The sequence below is a fragment of the Danio rerio genome, chromosome 9 (assembly GCF_049306965.1).
Source record: "Danio rerio strain Tuebingen ecotype United States chromosome 9, GRCz12tu, whole genome shotgun sequence".
NCBI lineage: Eukaryota > Metazoa > Chordata > Actinopteri > Cypriniformes > Danionidae > Danio > Danio rerio.
The window spans coordinates 21,787,301-21,808,979 of record NC_133184.1 but is presented as its reverse complement, the minus strand read 5'-3'; the positions used below and the strand labels follow the sequence as shown (position 1 = coordinate 21,808,979).

General features: G+C 35.3%; 1 protein-coding gene across 1 annotated transcript in view; it reads left to right on the top strand.

The window, feature by feature from the left end:
- The window catches only part of igsf3 (immunoglobulin superfamily, member 3), a 296,199-nt gene that overhangs the window by 174,882 nt on the left and 99,638 nt on the right, over nt 1-21,679 (top strand). The window contains exon 3 of the mRNA NM_001159666.1: nt 6,437-6,856. Within this exon, the coding sequence (NP_001153138.1) occupies nt 6,437-6,856 (420 nt within the window). The remainder of the gene's footprint in view (nt 1-6,436; nt 6,857-21,679) is intronic.

The following is a 21,679-nucleotide window of genomic DNA, read 5'->3' as shown; positions in this document are numbered from 1 at the left end:
CCACACCACTCCTCTTGGCACAAAATTAGCCTCAGATTGGGACAGTGGTTTAAAATCCAGACATTATATAGTTCAGTTGTTATTGGTTGCCAGATTTGTATATATGTTTGCTTAAATACAACCCATACTTCAATTCTTATGTCAACCAATGTACACACTGCAAAAATGCTTTTCTTACTGACTTTTTGTCTTGTTTCTAGTCCAAATACCTACACATTCTTAAATCAAAAGTAATTTTCTAGACAAGCAAAACATGTTGCCGTGTTTTAAGAAATATTATGTCAAAACGAAGTAAGTTTTTCCTTAAACAAGCTAAATAATTTGCCAATGGGGTAAGAAAAATAATCTTAGGTCAAAAGAAAAAAAACAAGTATATTTTACTTACCCCATTGGCAGATTATTTTAGGGAAAAACACAAGAACAGCATTTTTTTTTTTTTGCATTCTAAGAGAAAGTTCAAAAAAAAAAAAAAGAAGAAAATTTGTACATTTTTTATTAAATATTTTTGCTTTACTCTTCCCTAGGTCATACAACATCTTTTTTTTTTTTCACAGAAGATGATTTTTAGCTGAACTAGTTGTCCTTGGTGGTTCATACAATGCAAATGTCTACTGGCATCTTGTGAGTCAAAAAATAAAATTAAATAAAAATAATTCTATACTGGCAAAAACAAAAATGATACATTTAGGTGTTATGAAGCGAATTGGTCTGTGCAAGAACAATATTTTCAAATTAATATGTGCTTTTCCATTGACTTATTTACCTTAGAATATTGATTTTCAGAAGGTAGATTTTTGAGATAAATGAGTATATAGTTGTGTAACATTAGTAAGACATGTTAACTGTAATAATATAGCCTAGGTAACGGATATTGAAATCAAGGACTGTTAAATGACTGAGTTGGTTAATTGAATTACAATTCTGATGTATAATTCGTTTTTCCTCTTTAAAATCAGTTTCTGGTTCATAAATGAGTGGCTGAATTAAGCCAATATTACTACTTGGCATTGTGTAGTTGATAAAAATAAATATTGTAGTTGAGTGGAGGCATGATTCTGCAAATACTAAATGAGGTTACGGTGTTACAAAAGTTATACAGAAATTTTTTTATGGTATTTTATTTTATTTTATTCATTCATTCATTTTCTTTTCGGCTCAGTCCCTTTATTAATCTGGGGTCGCCACATCGAAATGAACCGGCAACTTATACAGCATATGTTTTACGCAGCAAATCCAGCTTCAACCTTACTTCCAGCTGCAACCTATCACAGAGAAACATCCATACACACTAGGGTTGGGCATCTAAGCTATAATGCCGATCCGATACGCATCTCGATACAAAGAATACGATCCGATATATTTGCGATACATTTGTGACATTGCGATGCAACACGATACGATTTACACCCATATCACAATACAATGCGATAATTTAGCACTAACTTATTAGATCAAGTTTATGAGATGATGTAATGTGCCATTGAATGAGTTTATTTATTTATTAACCAAGTAAAACCAAGACTTTTTTTACAAACTGGCTTTTCTCTCAGAGCCAGAGTGTCAGTTTACAGTAGAGGGCCATTTTAGAACCTATAGCACATATTATTTAAGTATTTTCAAGATAAACAGAATGTATAAGTGCAATATATATTAAAATATATATATTTGCACTCTTTCAACATAAAGGTTTACCATTGCACAACAACAATTGTGATTTAACTTTTCAACTATGAAAACAAGTTTTACAAATATATATTGTGCCACTGAATATTCAAAACTTAAGGTCGTGAACTAGCAGTGTTATGCTGCTTTGAAACATCACTATAAACAACAGGCTAATAAAAATATAAATAAATAAAAATTAACAGGAGGTGGTGTTTAAAACCTTCGTTCTCTGTGACACTAGGCTGAATATCTTTGAAGATGAACAATGCAATAACATTCGTTATTGGCGTAGAGCGAGCAGAACTGTTGCGCATGGAGAAAACTTTCAATGCTTTTCTCACCATTTTTGGAGATGGTAGCTACAGTTGAAGCAGAGCAGGAAGCCGGAGATGCAGGAACACTGGAAGATGCTTCCACAACAACACAGAGGCGCCACTTCAAGTGAGATTTCAGATTAGTCGTACTGCCCGTGTATTTTACAGATGCGCGGCACATTTTGCAAATTGCATCTGTCCTGTCAAGTCGTCCATCCTTTTTGCAGAATCCATAATGTTGCCATACTTTAGATTTAAAACTCAGTGAGAAATAAAATGTTTGTTTTGCTTCTCGCGCTTTCTGAGGGCGCACCACTAGCTTCATCCGCACACCTGATACACTGAGTTGTAGTGTAAGTGTACACATCCGCAAGTCCGTTGCTAATGCATACTTTATGTAGGTCGATTAAATTATGCGCCAAAAACAGGTTGACAACACTTGCTAATAAATAAAAAATCTTCCCATCCTTAATGCACACACATTAACACTCATGCACTACGGACAATTTACCTATACTGTATGTCTTTGTACTGTGGGGGAAGCAAGAGCACCTGGAGGAAACCCACGTAAAATGCGGGGAGAACATGCAAACTCCCCACAGAAATGTCAACTGACCCAGCCGAGACTCGGAATAGCGACCTGCTTGCTGTGAGGCAACAGCACTACCTACTGCACCACCGCATCGCCTTATTTTCTTTTATTTATTTATTTTATTTATTTTCTTTTATTTTTATTTAGGTATCATTTAAGACCACCTGCTTTTATTTTTAAAGTGTTATTTATATCTCTGAATGCTCAAAATATGCTTGAAAAGAAACCATGTGCAAATTTATCTGTAAATTCATAATATCTTTTGAATTCAAAGATGAGTTTTATGGGCCAACATCTAGATGGCCAACATCTAGATTAGTGCATCTAGATGGACTTTATACATTTTCTCGTCTGCTTTTTCTTTAAAAAAACTACAGGAAAAAAAGAAAAAAAAAGAAACTTGAGCCACTGGCGCTGTCAGCGCCTCGCTGAGATAAATGTTGTGGCTGCAGTTTTGCGGGATGTCACACAGGTTTATTTCCTCCATTTTAGGTTTGTTATGAAAACATATTTCTAGCATGGTGATGTCAGAGCAGGGTGCTGACGTGATGTTTCCCCCTGGCTGAAGATCTGACTGCTGCTAATCAATGCTAGCGCCACGAAGATATCTAGCGGTAATGGGATGCAGAATATCATGTCGTGTGGACTCTGTGCTAAGGAATTGAAGCGTGGTGTCAGGGATGCGCTGGGAAGCCTCGTTGCTGAGCGTGGGTTCGGGTGGCACGTTTACATAGCAAGCTGTCCATGAAATCTGTGTTTGGCTTATCTGAAGTCACTGGTCTATTCTGTTTTCATGCTTCCTCAGCTTTACGCCAACATGTGCATCTGCAACAAGTTGTTTACTACTATGTGAGCCTATGGCACTGTACACAAGAGAAAGGTAACAACTATATAGACAAAAACCCATAAGAGTTGAAATACCAAGCCATGTAGACAAACGCATACTCAATATATGCTCTCGCAAACCCTCATAGTGCTCTGATGCATTAATATTTAAACAGCCATGCCTTAAAGCTGCTACTGTATAAACATATTGATTTGAACTGATTTTCTCTGTTACACCTGTAGCTTCCCTCGTGGCACTGCTGCGGATACACTGAGTTCTTGTATTGCAGCCTGACACATTTTGGAACATGATGTTGCAATATTGAGCCAATGTTGCTATTGTTGGTTTTGTGTTACTTTTTTATTATGAAGTAAATATTGCAGATTGCTTCTGTTAATTGCAATACAACTTAAATAAAAATGTGTGTGATGTAGTGAAAACAAAATGAATTCAAATGTGAAGTTTTTAGGACAAAAATTCTAAAGTTAAAACTAGAATAACGAATAAAGCTATTTTATTAAATTGATTATATATACAGTTAAAGTCAGAATTATTAGCCCTCCTGAATTATTAGCCCTCCTGTTTATTTTTTTCCCCAATTTTTGTTTAAAGGAGAGAAGATTTCTTCAATACATTTATAAACACAATAGTTTTAAAAACTCATTTCTAATAAGTGATTTATTTTATCTTTGCCATGATGACAGTAAATAATATTTGACTAGATATTTTTCAAGACACTTCTATACAGCTTAAAGTGACATTTAAAGGCTTAACTAGGTTAATTAGGTCAACTAGGCAGGTTAGGGTAATTAGGCAAGTTAATGTCTAATGAAGATTTGTTCTGTAGACTATCGGAAAAAAATTAAATAGCTTAAAGGGGCTAATAATTTTAACCTCAAACTGGTTTATAAAAAAATTAAAAACTGATTTTATTCTAGCTGAAATAAGACTTTCTCCAGAAGAAAAAATATTTTCAGACATACTGTGAAAATGTCCTTGCTCTGGAAAAATCAAAGGGGGGCTAATAATTCTGACTTCAACTGTATATATATATATATATATATATATATATATATATATATATATATATATATATATATATATATATATATATATATATATATATGAGCCATATCACACTTGTAGCAGTGTGATATATCGGCACTGGTGGGAGGCATGTGTTGGCGATGTGCAGCCAAACAACAGTTTATATTACAATTTTTTCTCCCATACAACAGTTTGTATTATGATTTATACAACAGATCGACTACATAATCATGTATACAAAAAAAGAATATCTAAAAATCCTTTTGAATGAAGAACTATTTTCTTCAGCCATTCATTTACATCTGCACCTGACGTCAGAACAGCAGAAACCATTACTAATTCACCAACGTCATTTTAGAGCTAGTATTTAAATGATTCTCTAGCATAATGTCTAAAGTGATGACAAAACAAGTGATTTTGCTCACATTTTAAGAATATAAGGCTAAACGGGATGAAATGCCATCAGTCTAGAGGCATTTCTCAGTATTTCTCTGTTGCAATCGGGATATCACAATAATTAACCCCCAAAAAGCCAAAGCAACGCTAACACTACCAGATTACTGTTGTGTTTGCGATGAGGAAAAACGCTAAACACATGTGGCCATTTATTCTTTCTTTCTTTTTACTAAACTAGTCTGCAGTAACAAAAGCAGGAGACTTATTAGAAACAAATAGATGACTAACCAAAAAGTAACTCTGGGTTGCACAGAGTGGCCAACACAAAATACACACATTCCTGATATTCCATCTCACACTCAATACAGTACAATTACTATCATATAAAAAACAACACTACAACATACAAAAGAGAGAGAGATTGACTCAGAATGTCACTTACCAGTTTAATGATGATTTGATCAGCTTCAGTTAGAAATTACACTGTTTTTCTCATTATGCTGTCTCTGTCGCAATCTTGTGGATGGACAACATCAACCATCTTTGCTCTGCTCAGTATGACAGGTTGATGGATGCTGACGCACTGTATCTCCAAAATTATAAATATTTAAAATTGGCACTATTCTTATAAATAAACTGTACACTTACAATCTTAACAACTACATTTTTGTCTGAAAAGCCTCAAAAGTACGTTATGTTGTCCAACAGCGCAATATTTGTCAAACTGTAGACCTCTGCTTGCCACTCAAGTGGGCGAAGTAATACACAAGGGTGAAGAGGCTGTACGAGTGCTGATATTACGTTAATATCTCATGGCTATAAGCCAATCAAATTCGAGAGCCAGACAGAACTGTTATATATATATATATATATATATATATATATATATATATATATATATATATATATATATATATATATATATATATATATATATATATATATATGATGACTACTATACTAGACTTTTCTTTTTTATTGTATAATTATAACTATTGCATAATTAACTGTGCATGCTCATTTACTAATGTTGAATATTGAATTTCCATATTTCATGTTGTTCATGACAAATTGGCGATGCCTAAATTAATGTGCTAATTTAAGTAATAATTTTTTATAAATTTTGTAATAATTAATAGGTTACCAATCATAAAAAAAAAATCTTCTTAATTTCAGCTCAAATTTTAACACTGATGCATTGGATAGTAGCATAAATAATTTGCTTCAAGGTACTTGTGCGGAGTACATTTCAGATCTAAGAAAACACACATATATCAGTTTGTGCTACAGTGCACATAAATCAGTTTGTGCTACAGTGTTTCTGTGTTTTTCCAAAAAATCTGCCATATTTTTTTCTAAAAAAAAAGGACCTACAGGCTGTCACCGGATGAGAAGAGCAAGAGGTTGTTGAGAACAAAAAAAGAGGCTTGTTTTTTTTTCTGGAGGCTATAAGTTAATAAAAGGGCTGAGATTGAGTCCCCTGCAGGAGAGAATCCTGTTTAAATGTTAATAAGACATGGACCCGGTGGCTTCCAGGATGTGTTTTGTTGTTCATGAACTTCACTCTCAAACCTCTTCTCCTGGTTTTCTCCACAGTGATACCGGACTCTCTGGCAGTGACGGCTGCTGCTCAAACCCTCGCCAAAGTGGAAGGAGACACCCTACAACTGAGTTGTGAAGTCACACGCCAGACGTCCCAGCACACTCACGTGTCTGTAGGCTGGTTCCTGCGTCCCACTGACGACCCGAGTTCTGGCCCACGTGATCTGGTCACTCTATCACGAGACTTTGTTCTACGACCCGGTGGACAGTATCGTCAGCGTCTTTCCTCTGGAGATCTGCGGTTGGACAAAACCAGTGCCACTTCTTACCGTCTCACCATCTATAAACTTCAGCCTTCAGATCAGGGCGAGTTTTACTGCGAGGCCTCCGAATGGATCCAGGACCCCGATCGCTCCTGGTACGCACTGACCCGGAAAGAGTCAGAGAAGACGTCGGTCAAAGTTCAGCCCACAGGTGAGGGAGAATTGTTTGGGAACTTCTTTTAGATGGTAATTGCTCTTTCAGATTTTAATTGCTTATTATACAACGAGACTGATTAAATTCAACACAGTGAAGAGAAGAGGTGCTGGTAAAAAAAGGTGTTTTCTTCTCAGGTTGAAAATACACGTATTTAATTTGCTTTAGGAGTGTACACTATAAAAATGCTGGGTTCCACACAATCCCTTCATGTTGTCCCAATACAAATCAATTAAGTTAACTTAAAGGGCAGCTATGATAAAATCAACATTTGTAAGCTGTTTAGACAGAACTGTGTATGGGTATAGTGTGTCCACTGTCATATTGGTGTGAAACACAAGTCTCTTTTTAAAATTTTACTGACGTTAAACTAGCACAGTTAAATTTCAGTGATTTTGAGGCCCACTGCAACGTGATGTAAGAGTGCGGTTTTCCCCGCCCACCGAATTGATTGAAAGGTGCCCTGTCTCCATAATAACATCTATACACACGTCCACAGAACACTTTTTGCAAGGAAACTGGGATTAAAACACATTACAACACTCTGTGATTAGCTGCATCTCAATAAATAATTTTATAAGTTTATAACTTTTTTAAACAGTGCATGTTTGTAATAAAGAAAATTAAATCACTATGTAATTCTTAACCCTCAGGGGTCTGATGTTACTTTGGGGCCTCTAAGATGTTTTGACATGCCCTGACATTTATGCTTATTTCAGCTACTTAATATATAGTATTGGCCAACATGTATTTTATTTGTATTCAGCACAAACTGTGCTACACTAATATGTGACAATTGTTTTGAAAAAAAAAAAAAAAGTCTGCGTGGTTAGTAGGTTTTGGGGAAAAAATGTAGTAAAAAAAAAGATCCAAATAAACACACTGAATTTGCATGAACAAGACTTTTGAGTAACCAGTCATGTAGGCTAAAGTATTTACTTCACAAATATGTGACATTTATTTTGTTCTCTCATTCAAAGAAAACATTACAAAGATTTACTTTTTGTTAGGTTTGTATTGGCTTATCTCAGCTCTATGCCTGAGTGACGATGGTCATGAATAATTCACACCTGGAAAGACAAAAGACACTCCCCCACTGACCAATCAAGGGCATTGTAAAGCAATGTACATGTGCAGAAGCTAGCCCAAACTAAATGCTTGCTGTATTACTTGCTGTATGACCATGCAAACACCCTGGAAAAACAATATACAGTGCTCAGCATATATAAGTTCACCTCTCACATTATTTTAATAAATATATCAGTGTAATAAATCAGTTTTTTTTTAAATGCAACAAAATGCATTGCCTAATAATTTCTGAATAACTCTGAGGCACTGAAGTAGCGTAACAAAAGCTTTAAACATAAGAATAAATAGTATTTTAAAAATAAAAAAACTATTACTTTGAGTCAAAATAATATTTTAAGACTGTGAGGTTAAATGAGTCATAATTTCAATTTATTCCTGAATGAAAATGAAATGACCTGTCTATCTTTTGCGCTGTGTTTGTCTGTGGGTAAGTTCAGGCATTGTTGTAGCGAGACAACATTTGTTTTCAAAATTAGTTGAAAAGTGAACGTTCCAAGCTTTATGCGGGTATGTCTCTCATGTATTTGTGGATATTCTGCTGCTTTTTCTGACCACTGTTTACATGGAGCCTTGTCTAATATGGAACATTGTAATATTAAGCCTAGTGTGTGGGGCCGCATTAAATATAATGAGCTCAGACTGAGAAACTAGACATAGTGTTGGTTTACTGATTATTTTATCAAGCAATATTTGTTTTCAACATGCATAACTGCATTTAAAAGTAGACACTTCGAGCTTTCTATTGATCTATGTGTCATGTATGTGTGTTTTGTTTTCGCGGAGTTTCGGTGCATTTTACTGACGCGATTCTAAAAACAATTCGCGGAGAGAGACAAGAAAGGATGCCTACACTGGTTATTTTTCTTATTTTGCTAAAGCACACACTTTTGTTGTTATTGTGAGTGTACACAAAAATAGCAGACACCTAACAGATTTGATTAATGTGTTGCTCTTATCTGCACAATCAAAACTGAAAGTGTAAATGAAGTTACTTTCGACATTAAAAACACGTATATGCGGTCTTCGACACCTGAGGGTTAACTGCTATAATCACCATGGCCACATGTTGTCAGTAAATGCACATGTATACGTGTGTGTGTGTGTGTGTGTGTGTGTGTGTGTGTGTGTGTGTGTGTACTGCATACAGCATTTGTGTGACTCATCATTTCAGAAAGGCTTAAATAAACTCCACCACAAATACATCAAATAAACTTAATTGTTAATTTTGACTAGTGACTATATTTAAGCTTCATCCGTGACTCTATCACTGATGGCTGTTTATCTGACGTAACACATAAAAGCAGACATGCACGTTGGAGCGTTGGGCGGGGAAAAGCAGCTCATTTGAATTTAAAGCCACTGGCTACAAAAACAGATAAACTCAGACACCAAAATTGGCAAATTCTGGAGGCTATAATAAATACACCCATGGGTATTTTGAGCTGAAACTTTACTGACATATTCTGGAGAAGCCTTATTTTACATCTTGTAAAAGAAGTAAAATAGGTGCTCTTTAATTGTTTTTACAAAGTTAAGTGGAAAGGACCTAAAACATTTAAGTTGTCCCAAAATACTAGAATTGTGTTAATCAGCAAAAAAACAAAGAGACAAAAAATACATAAATAAATAAATAAATAAAAATAAATAAATTAAATATAGCTCAAAAGAAAAAGGTTCTTAAATTTTGACATTAAATTTACTGTGACATGGACAATAACGAGGCTTTGAGTGATAGAAGTACAACACATTCAGTAGGCCTTATAAATTAATTTAGTTTTATGCAAATTAAAGGTTTACTAAAAATAATGGTCCTACTATTGTATAACTGTTTAAACAAACAAATGTAGAAAACATTTGCAGTGGATAGAAGCTCAAAAATATGTTGTTGAAATTATGCATAGACCTTAAATGGTTAGCTCGCTCGAAATGAAAAAAAAAACACATTATGTCTTTCCAAATCTATAAAATCTATATTAGTTGGTTCAGTCCAAGTCTTCTGAAAAGATATAATCACTTCATATGATTAACACATTTAATTGAGTTTTTTATTCACTTATAAACACTGACAAGCAAACAACATCAGAAACTAAACTATGACTGCTTGACGTGCCAGAACAAATCTCGTTGGTCCTTGATGAAACTGTAATATTCTTGTGAGACACTAATCAACTTCATTGGTTTATATGTGTAAAGCAAGCTTGCTTTAGTTTCCAATAACAAAAGTTTAAATGCTGTAAACATGGTTTGCTGGTCAATGCTTATCTGTAAATGAAGGTCTAAATTATTTTTTTCGTCATATAAATTAAAACAATCATGTCTTTTAACCAAATAAATCATATGGATTTTTTTTTCTAATTATTTTAAAAGCTTTTAAAAACATATGACTAAACACTAATCTCAGGCAACATGGTGGCTCATTGGTTAGCATTGTCACATCACAATGAGAAAGTCACTGGTTCAAGTGCCGGATGGGTCAGTTTCTCTGTGGAGTTTGCATGTTCTCCCTGTGTTCGTGTTGATTTCCTCCAGGTTCTCCAGTTTCTCCCAGAAGTCCAAATACATGCAAAATAGGTAAATTTGGTAAACTAAATTGGCCGCAGTTAATAAATAAGTGTGGATAGGTGTTTCCCTAGTTGGTGATTCATTCCACTGCAGCGACCCTGACCCCTAAAGGGACTAAGCCAAAGGAAAATGAATGAATAAATGAACATTAATGTCTTAAAGTGTTGTTTTATTTTTATCAATATAGTGTCTGCTTGTGCTAAGGAGATAATTTTCTCTCAACTCCTCCGCAGAAATCTGTTTAGCTTCACTCCCTATTTTCACAAACATGTCATGCTCGTGATAGCCTTGCTGTCCAAAAACAGAGCATGCATGAATTTGCTTTCCCGCAGAAGTGCTTAAATATACCCTGTGAGCTGATAACAATCAAAAATTAAGCACATTACTGGAGTCCCCGAGCACTGGCTGCTGATTCTCTAAACATCAACATGTCTGTCATAAAGCACAGAGCAGGCATCGACCCTCGAGTCCACTTCATTCATTGATACTGTCAGTGTCAAGAAGGTTATCATACAGCGAAGTAAAGTGAAGTCTATGTGGGCTCGTTGTCAGGTAATGAGGAAAATGCATCGACTCAGTTGAGTATTGATCAGTGACTGACATCTGCTTGATGACCAACATTTAAAAAAAGAAAAAAAGTCAATTCCATCATCATATTGTCATCCTTGTGTCATTCCAAACTTTATGAACCATAATAGGTGATATTTTGAAGAAGTTTCCAACTGGTTTTGTCTATACAATGAAAATCTTTGTAATCATTCTATACTCTCAAAAAAAAATAAAAAATGGTACAATGTTGTATCTAAGAAGGTACAAACTCTTGTCACTGTCTTGTCACTAAAGTGCCCCCGCGGCAACCCCCACTCCCCCACAATACTATTTTTTAGGGCTTTTTCACCTTTAATATGATAGAACAGTTGGGATTTTTGACAGGAAAGCATTGGAAGCAGAGGGAGGGGTAGGATTGGCAAAGAACCTCAAGCCGGAAATCGAACCTTGAGCATGTCAGTGCTATATGACGGCACACAGCACCACTAGGCTATTGGCACCAACTAATTTACTTAATTTTTAAATAGAAATAGAATTATGTAAAAGTATTGTAACAAGATATGTATAATGTCTGATTACTTTTACAATACTAAAATGCAGGACTTTTGCCTGCTAACATGTGTTGTGGAAAGCGAACGCCACAAGGTGCAGATATCAATAATGAAAATGTATCAGAAAATGCTTACTAAATGTTTATTCAGAATGCACTTAAATTTTTAGTTTACAATACCTGTAGTTTTGTTTTACCAGTTTTTTTTTTTTTTTGTATTATAGAGCTTAAGAATTGATGTTTATGAATTTATTTAAATACATACTTTTAAATTATGATTCTTGTTAATATGGAAATTATTTATAAAATCACATTGCCTTTTCAGTAATATTTATTTTCATAGATATTGTAAAAAAGGAGTTGACCAAAACTGATGTAACTTTTCAGTATCACAAGAGGTCTTTTCTGTACTATATAAGGTACAACTTTTACAAAGGTACTATTGAAAGTATTTTTTTTTACCTTTTTTTTCCTGAGTGTTGTCTAAAAATGTTTTGCTCCAAAAAGAATCAATACATAATCTCAATCTGCCACTCCAATGTTTCTGAAATTCCCATATGATTGTCTCATTTCAAACCCTAGTGGCAGAGAGACAGAAGTTTCACAATTATATGAATCATTGTTACTACTATCTAGTCATGGGCCGGTATACTGCCCGAAATTGCATACTTCCCTATAAAAAATAACATGCAGCTGACTATTATGTCCAAATTTATGTTTATTTGAAGAACAGTATGCAAGAAGCATCAGGATGACTTCCTGAAGTGTAAAAAAAGTACATTAATCACACATACTGTTGAAACCGTATAACAGAACATTTGGGTGGATTTAAAGCCTTGACTTTTCCAAAGTGTGCTATACCTTGAAAATGGTTATCATTCCATGCCTATCCCTATCATACACTGACTATTTGACTAGTGTGCAAATTATGTGTATAGTTGAAGTCAGAATTATTATAACTAGGTTAATTAGGTTAACTAGGCAGGTTAGGGTAATTAGGCAAGTTATTGTATAATAATGGTCTTTAACTGTATGTGTAGTTTAGCCCAATTAATACATGTACTTCAATTCAATCCAATTAATCTATTTAGTAATTCAACTTTTTATTTAACCCCCTCCCTCCACTGAGGAAAACATCTTCTCAAATACTTTGAACACAATAAATGTTTTCACTACAATATCTGCTATGGTGAATTGATTATCGACTTTAAGGAACGCTTGATAAATCCACGCTCCTCAGCAGGTCTCTGTATTGTTGTCTTGATATGTCATGGTTTGGACTAGATAAAGAGGTGGGACTGTCTCCTCACAGCAAGAAGGTTGCTAGTTCGAGTGCCAGCTGAGCCAGTTGGCATTTCTGTGTGGAGTTTGCATGTTCTCGCCATGTTCGTGTGGGTTTTTCCTGGTGCTCCGGTTTCCCTTACAGTCCAAACACATGCACTATAGACCATTTTGAGAGATGTAAATAATAGCAATGGTCCTAACGTATTTCCAGTTTCACATTTTTAATTTCCATAGCTTCTAAGAATCCTAAAAGGCCCACATATTGATAAGTAACGTTATGACAACTTTTTTAACATTGAGATATGATTGAATTGCCTCTTGTCATAGTTATAAAAATAGTTTGACAACTATTACATTTTTTTTTTTACATTTTTTTTTTACTGGGCCAATTGGACCAGTGGCTGAGATTTTTACTTGCCGTGCCAAAGTTTTTACTTGCCCGACCAAAAAAAAAAAAAGTTGGTAGTTCTTAGCCACATATTTCAAATAATGTGTCAAAATAATGTCTGTGATTCTAGAATTTAAATATTTTAAAAATGTTAATAAATATATAATGAGCAATATTCAAGATTTTATGCAAACGAAACGAGCAGTATGAAAAATGTACAGGTATTTTATTGCGATTCTAAACTATTTTTATTAAAATAAATAGAATAAATAAAATATTGCCAAACTGACGACAACTCTTTCTTTTTTAATTCCTCATTTTGTACCAATGTAATTGTCTGCTTCCAACACTGTAGAAACAGATGTATTCTTAAAGCCTCATAACTGGATGTTTCCGCCATCTTGCCATCTCTCCACCGTTCTGGTTGTTACCAGGTTACGAAAAAAAAAATGTGCTCATCCTGTCTACTGTCCTGAGCATCTTTCACGCTGATCACGGGCTATTGGGCACTCCTTATTGTTGAGCCCTGCATAGTTTTTTTCCCCATCCTTAGCATGTTGATTAGTGTTCTAGACCATATCAACGTTCATTGAATGCACAAAAACAGAAACATACAGTTCCACAGAAAAAATAAACAACTTGACGATAAGTGCATCATATCAGAACTGTCATTTCCGTTTAAACTGTCCATCTCAGTTATCAAATTTAGCACCTGTAGACACTTTATGCCAAGCTTTTGCCCATGAAAACCAGTGAAGTTTGAAGTCAAACCTACTGTGGCTCGTCTGATAACACCACATTTGATTCAAGAGTAAAATGCTAGACTTTTAGTGGAAAATGATATAAATTTGGCTCTGTCACACACAGCTGTCACATCAGATGAACTATTCTTTAACACGGCGCTGAAGGTGCCATAGATCTGAACTTTTTCCTTTCTCCCACTTTTCAGAATAACCATATTTCATGGGACAAAGGCTGGGGCAGAAAAATGCCTCCCTCATCTCCGGCTTTAGTCCATTACTTTCCAATTTATTACAGAGCCGTCGCTCCATCTTGAGCATAAGACAGCATGTACAGCAGACGCAGGCTCTGTGTCTCTCTGACTGAATGAACACAGGGCTGTAACTCAATCTCAGAGCACACGCACCGGCCCAGCGGTTTGATGGCTATGGGAGGTGACAGCGCACCTCCTCATCAAAGGCACGGCAGGATCGGAGCTGCGAGTGGCATGTTAATTCAGACCTGTTATTGGTCAAGAGTCCCAGGGGGTGGGAATATTGGACGAGGAGTGGACCGGGTTGTGATTTTTAGGGTGTGGATGTTTGATGACTGTCTCCCAAGGGCACGTCCACAGAGGCAGACTCCAGATGGGGACAGAGCCTAATGCCTGTGATTTCTGATCTTCAGTGGGGATATAAATGTAGAGTGTGCCCCTTACAGAGACAGATTTAAGACCCATTCGCTTTCATTCAGCAGACCTGGCCTAAAATTCTGGCTCCTCATAGCAAGATAGAAACAATTTGTTAATTTCAAAAATATTTGTTTGAAACACCTTGCTTCTTGATCTAAATTCAAGTTAAACGATTAGTTTACCACAAAAAAAAAACAAAAGAAAATTCTGTTATTAATTACTTACCCTCACGTAGGGCTGGGCCGATAAACTAGATATATATCATGTCATATCACGATAACATTCATGTCAATAAAAATTATACGCTCTGGACTTTTTTACTCTATTTTAATCTAAGGACCAATGTGATGTGTTGATATTGCATTGCATTTTTGCCATATCGCCCAGCCCTACCCTCACGTCGTTCCAAAACCCTGAGACCTTAGTTCATTTTTGGAACACAAATAAAGATATTTTAGAAGTCAAGGAGCTCTCTCATCCTTCAGAGACATTCAAAGTCAAGAACAGGAACCAAAGACATTGTCAAAAACATATTATATACACATATATAGTTTTACTCTTAAAGTAGTGGTTGATTTGTCTCTTATGAATCAGCTATAAATTGTCTTTAATGTTCTGCTGAAGGAAAAAAATATATATTTTGACCTATTCTTGGATGGCCTAAGGGTGAGAAGATCTACTACAAATTACTTTTTTTTTTTTTGTAAAAACTATCCATTTACCAACCATTAAAAAAACGTTTAACTTGATTGTTTTAAAATGAGTCTTAATAATAATGATAATAATAATATTTAATAATTTGTCTTTTGGAAAAACTTCAATGGTCATGCAACATTAAATAGCCATTTTTGTTGCAAGAACTCTTGATTGTGAGAGTACATAGGGAAAAAGAAAAGTAAATGGAATAGAAGTAGGAGTGTAAAGTGTAGGAGATAAGAATGGATTTAGAACTGTTCAGTGATTCAGTTGCTTATAATAAACTCATTTATCACTTTTATTGGTAAGTGCCTTTTTGAAAGTCTCAATAAATGGAGACATTTGCAGTAAATGGCCTTTGAAAGCCTTTAGAGAATGTCATCTATTTTACTGTAAGCCTCTTCCAGTCAAGGGTTTTTAGTTTCTTGCAAACTACACTAAAGACAAATAATGATTTGTTCTGTGAAACTCTGTTGCAACTCCATGTTTTTACTGCTCTCTTTTAACAAGCAATGCTTTACTGTAAGTATTAAAAAAGTTTACTAGGTAAAATAATATAAAACAGAAACATTACACAGAAAATGGGCTAAATTAGCTAAAAAAAATAAATCAATTAAATTCGCAGTAATAAGAAATTACAAAATGAATAAAAATGATAAAACTGTCAAACAAAATGACTTATTTCTTAATTAAAATGAAAACAATAGCTGAAAAATATTCAATTAAAATCGAATTGTAAATAATAATAAAAACAAGAACATTAAACAAATAACAATGTCTTTAAAATGGCTATTAAATTATCTTTACAAATGTAAAGATCTGAACATCACAGGCACAACTTTAGTTACATTCTGTGTTTTTCTGATGTTTTTTACTCTCGTTTTCTTAAGGAAGTTATTTTCGTTGAATGTCCTGAATGATTTCAAACAGTAAAGGTGTATAAAACAGCAACTTCATTAAAAGGTTGTTATTAAACATACATTTTTATGGATTTTCAGGTAAGTCAAGGTGAAGTCATTACGGATTGATCCTTCAGTATGCAAGCCAGGCTTCACCTGACTGAGATTCCTATTAGACATTCCTGAGAGCATTTCAAGAGCAACACTGAGTCGAGAGGAAGACAGATTTGTCTGTAATCCCCTTTTCTAGCTGGCTGTGTCCAAGTCCCCTTCCAGCTAGACAACACGCTCACAATGTTCTCTGTGTACTAGCCAGTGGCCTGTTAGGCACAATTGAAAGTGCACATGTCTGTGCAGGAGTGATTTGGGTGGCTGTTATGTGGGATTTAAGCCAGTTTATGTATTTTCATCTTTAGTTGACTGAATTGGCTGGAAAGGCAGATTGAAGATAATAGCTGTTTTGAAACGGCTTAAAGGAAGAGTTCACCCAAAAAATTACAGTTTAATTACTTTTTACTCATCCTCAAGTGGTTTCAAACCTTTATGAGTTTCCCTTTTTTTTAAAAAAACATAATAAGATATTTAAAAAAAACGTGAAAACCTGTAACCATTGACTTCCATCGTAGGAAAAACAAATACTATAGAAGTCAATGGTTACAGGTTTCTTCAACATAGCTTCTCACAAATGTTTGGAAAAAAGCAACAGGTAAGTAAAGGACACTATTTTCATTTTTTCTTTTTTTCTTTTTTTTTTTTGCCCCTTAAATAGTTGGTTTCCCGCAAGTCATAAGCTTTTACACAATTGTGAACGGCAGAAACAATTACCAGTGACTAGTATGCCAGAAAATGTTGTTCAAACTGGTTTTTGGAACAAAGTGGTTGGTTAACAGTAAGCCAATTACCAACTCAGAATCCAAAAAAACAGTGTTAAACTGGATTTTCCTCAAAGCTAGGATTGAGAGCCATGCGATTACCCACTCAGTTGTGTGCGATTTACTTCATTTTGCATATTTATGTTGACATTAGCTCACTGCGCACCATATGTCATGCTCATAACATGTGTAAACGTTTGTGTGTTTTTTCTCATCTGTCTCTTAATGTGTTTATTGCTCTGGTGAACTGTGCGGGAAAAACAGAAGTTGTGCGGTAAGCATTAATAGGACATCAAACGGCTCATTGAAGCACATACTACAGCAGATCGATGGACTCATTTTGTGACGAAGCTTTTGGCAGCAAATCCCACACAGCAGCTTGTTCACGCAGCTCCCTTCCAGCTACCACAGTTATTAGCTCTTCTGCTTCACACACAATTGTCTCTTTCTCTCTCTCTCTCTCTCTCTCTCTTTCTCTGGTTAGCCTTTGTACAAATCTATTGTGAATACCAAATTCAAATCTATTGCCATCATCATTCATGCAGCAGACCCTCACTCGTGACATTTCCTTCTCATTCTATATGCTGTATTCATGACTTATGAATGGCACATTTGTCCACAGTCATCGTAATGCACTGTACTTGACTATAACAAAGCTTTAAAGAAAGGGAGGGAGGGCATCTGCATGATGACATTCTAATAAGTTGTCAGCCCCTCAGGTCCTGGGTTCATTGACTTTGTGCAACTTTCATACAAAGCACTTTTGTACTCTGTCTGTCATTCATCTCTTTTTAGAAGTATGGAGGAGCAGTGATTGATTATGGCTAGCGTGTTTTTGTTTTTGGAATTTTTTATTACTTTAAACAATTTTATATTATTATTTATATATATATTTTTTTTTAAGGAAAATCGAAGAATTTAATATTAAGTAAAACCTACTCTCAACTTTTTGATAGTGGTGTTCCCATCAACCCCTTTGTTTTTGTGTTTTTCTGCTGTTTTGCAGTGATTTATCATTGCTTTCATTAAAAGCTTGATTTTTTTTCATGGCATTTGGAGTTCATTTTAACTCGAATGACAAAAAACTTTGACCATTATATTACTGCTTATTTTGTTCGAGTACTGGGGTCTCTGTGTTTGGTTACTGTATAGGAAAATTGTGTTTTTTAGCATGTAGGCTTGTTATCATTGAGTTTTTGTTTTTTTGTGTTTTTTTCCCCTTTAAGCCCTGATGCACACTGGAAATTGACTGCAAACCATAGGATTGTTTATATAATTATTTGCTGTAAAATTCTGTAAAAACGGGTTTTGATTTCTTTTGTTTTTGTAGTACCATCATCTGCTTTCAGTTTTTGTGTTTGATCACGTTACAGAGAGTTCTTGATCAATATGTATAGATCTTCTCAAAGACTACAGTATGATGGATGGATGGATGGATGGATGGATGGATGGATGGATGGATGGATGGATGGATGGATGGATGGATGGATGGATGGATGGATGGACGGACGGACTGATGGACGGACGGATTGGAAGGCGGGCGGGCGGGTGGGTCGTTGGGTGAGTGGGTTGGATTTGTGGGTGGGTGGATAAATGGATGGATTTATGGATAAATAAATGCATGGATGGATGGATGAATTGATGGATAAATAAATGCGTTGATGGATGGATGGATATATGGATGGATGGGTAGATAAGGAAATGGGTAGTTCAAAAGTTTAGATTTTTGTGTTACTGGAGAGTTGGACTCACTTTAAGGATTAAATAACTGAATAAAATAATTGAATGCTGCCTAAAAAGCTCACCCATGTAGCTCTAAAGGGGGGCTGTGAGGTCCATACATAAGTGATAGTATGGGATTTATATTGTTGAATGCATTTTATTTGTGTTTTCTTTCTTTCTTTTTTTTCGTTCGTTTGTTCAGTTGTTCGTTCCTTCACTCACTCTTCCAATAAATTTGCTGCCACATTACTTTATGCGGGTGGTGCTTGTCAATTTTTTTGATTGAAAATTACTAGTATGGGATTTAAAGTGTTGAATGCATTTTATTTGTGCTTTCTTTTTTTCATTCGTTTGTTCGTTCGCCTGTTCGTTCGCTCACTCACTTTTCAAATAAATTTGCTGCCACATTCATTTTTAAAAGCAACTGATTTCTGTGTTGTCATACTTGAATTTTTAGTAGACATTATTCTATTTTTTTTATTTACGTAATCCTCTTGAAATGATTGTAATATGCTGATTTATTTGTTATTGAATGGTAGTTTAATATTTTTTAGAGATGACAGAAAGCAAATAGTTACAATACGCATTAAAAATAATGTATTAAAAGTCTTTGCTTCATTCAGATTCATATATTGTACTCTGACTATTCAGTATTTAACCCCAAATTATGCAAATTAGTTTACCACTCTTTGAATTCAATGTACAGAGAAGTTTTGAACGTTTATTAAAGTATAATGTTAATTAGCTATTGATGCTTATTACAAAACACAGAAATGAGCTTGAACAATCGGTCAAAGAGGAACCGTTTTACAGTACAGGCACATTACAGAACGGAATTTTGTACGACCTCTCCTCTACAATGTGCTGATTGTTAAACGGTTCTACTGTACGTATTCACCTCTCCTGTCACCTTTCTCTCCGTTTGTCCCTATTCATTTCCACATTCAGCTCTTCATCCCCACTGCTAATTAATCTGTCTGAACCATGTCGATTTAGTCCTAAAACGCAGACCGGCTCCGTTCAGGCGGGCAGTAATGTCCTAATAGAGCATCACGCTGGCTGAGTAGCACAGGAGGAAAGGGAAAAACAGCCACTGGCCTTTGTTTCCCTGTGATCTGCGAATTCCTCTTTTAGCACAGTCCTATTTACTGTGCTGTTATTTTGGAGAGGAGTGCACAGCGTGAGGCACAAATAATGACTGCATGTAAACACACACACACACACACACACACACACACACACACACACACACACACACACACACACACACACACACCCATCATCCCCCCTGTACATTTCCTGAGTCCTGTCTGTGTGCCGCTGCCATGTACTCACGCAGTTAAAGTGTTTCTCAGGAAGTGTGTTGTTGTAATTAGAGCCCAGGGGCAATCACCTCTGACGAAGCCAAATGGAGGAAAGAAAGTGCTTTTTTTCTGATGAGGTGAGCAAACTGCGCATCATATGGAAATGAAAGCTCTGGTTTACTTGCAGTGAAACTGAAGAACTTGCATGACGTTATTTCAGTTAACATCAGGCCAAAATGTAGTTCATTTGAAAGTTTGTTAAAGCACAGTTTCGACGTTTATTTCAGCTGGTGAACATCTTTAGACTATCATTGGTTTATGGTGAAATCTTTTTTAGTTGACACAAGTGAAACATGAGCAATCTGGATAACTGGTGTATAGTAGCTGAAGTTGTGTGTGTTTTTATTTTTTATTTTTTTTTTGTGATGAAAACAACACTCTGGGCTCTATTTTAATGATTTAGGCACAAAGTCTAAAGTGCATGGCTCAAAAGCATTAAGGGCCTATCTGAATCTGCTTTTGCTATTTTAGGACTAACAGGGATGTGCTTATTGTCTTAATAAGTTATGCTTGTGTTTTCAGCATAACGTGCATCAAACATATTAAACTTATCATCTCCCATTCCCTTTAAGAGTCAGTTGTGTCGTGCCATGGCACATTTGCTATTTACATGGCGGACTTTTTAGGTGGAAAAACTGAATGGAAAACATTAATACTTCACTAGAGAGAAAACAGTCAAACAGACCATCTTGCAGCATGAAGATAAAGAATGAGCCTCCTCTATTCAGCCTCTTTACTTTCTTTTTACTTTATTTTTACGCTACTTTACTCTTTTACTATTGTGCATAAGGAAACAATGGAAACTCACTCACTTAAACAATGTCTAAGCGTTTTTGACCTGCATAGTCACAAAACTAACGCAATCTGCGCTGGATTTTAGACCATGTATTATCTGGTCAATGGTGCTGTCTATTTCAGTTTCTCAAAATAGCAACGAGCCAACAATGCGCTTAACACACCTCCTTTATAGACGATACACCCGTTCACAAAGCGGTGCAAATGGATTTGCTATTTAAACAACATGAAAACTACTGTTGCGCTAGTGTGAAAATAGCAACAAATCGCACCATACACGTCTTGTGTCTTATTGCACCGGGTGTATGATAGGGCCCTAAGAGTGTTTTTTTATGTTTAGCACTGTAAATCTGTTAATTTGAAGCATCTCTTGTCTAAAAATGCTAAAATTCAACATGACCAACTTCACTTGACTGATTTTCATGCCACTGCCATCAATTTTTTTTTCTGAATGGTTGTTTTTGTTGTGTGTTTATTTTGCTTTTGAGAGGAAATCTTGCATATTTAAATAGTCAAGTCTGACCTGCGTTGGACTATTTGTTTACAGTACACCTTTCCAAATGTATTTCTATTTATTCCTAAGTAAAGAGCAAAATAGTTTGTTGTGACTGTACCAGGTTTTGCAGATGTTTGCATTTG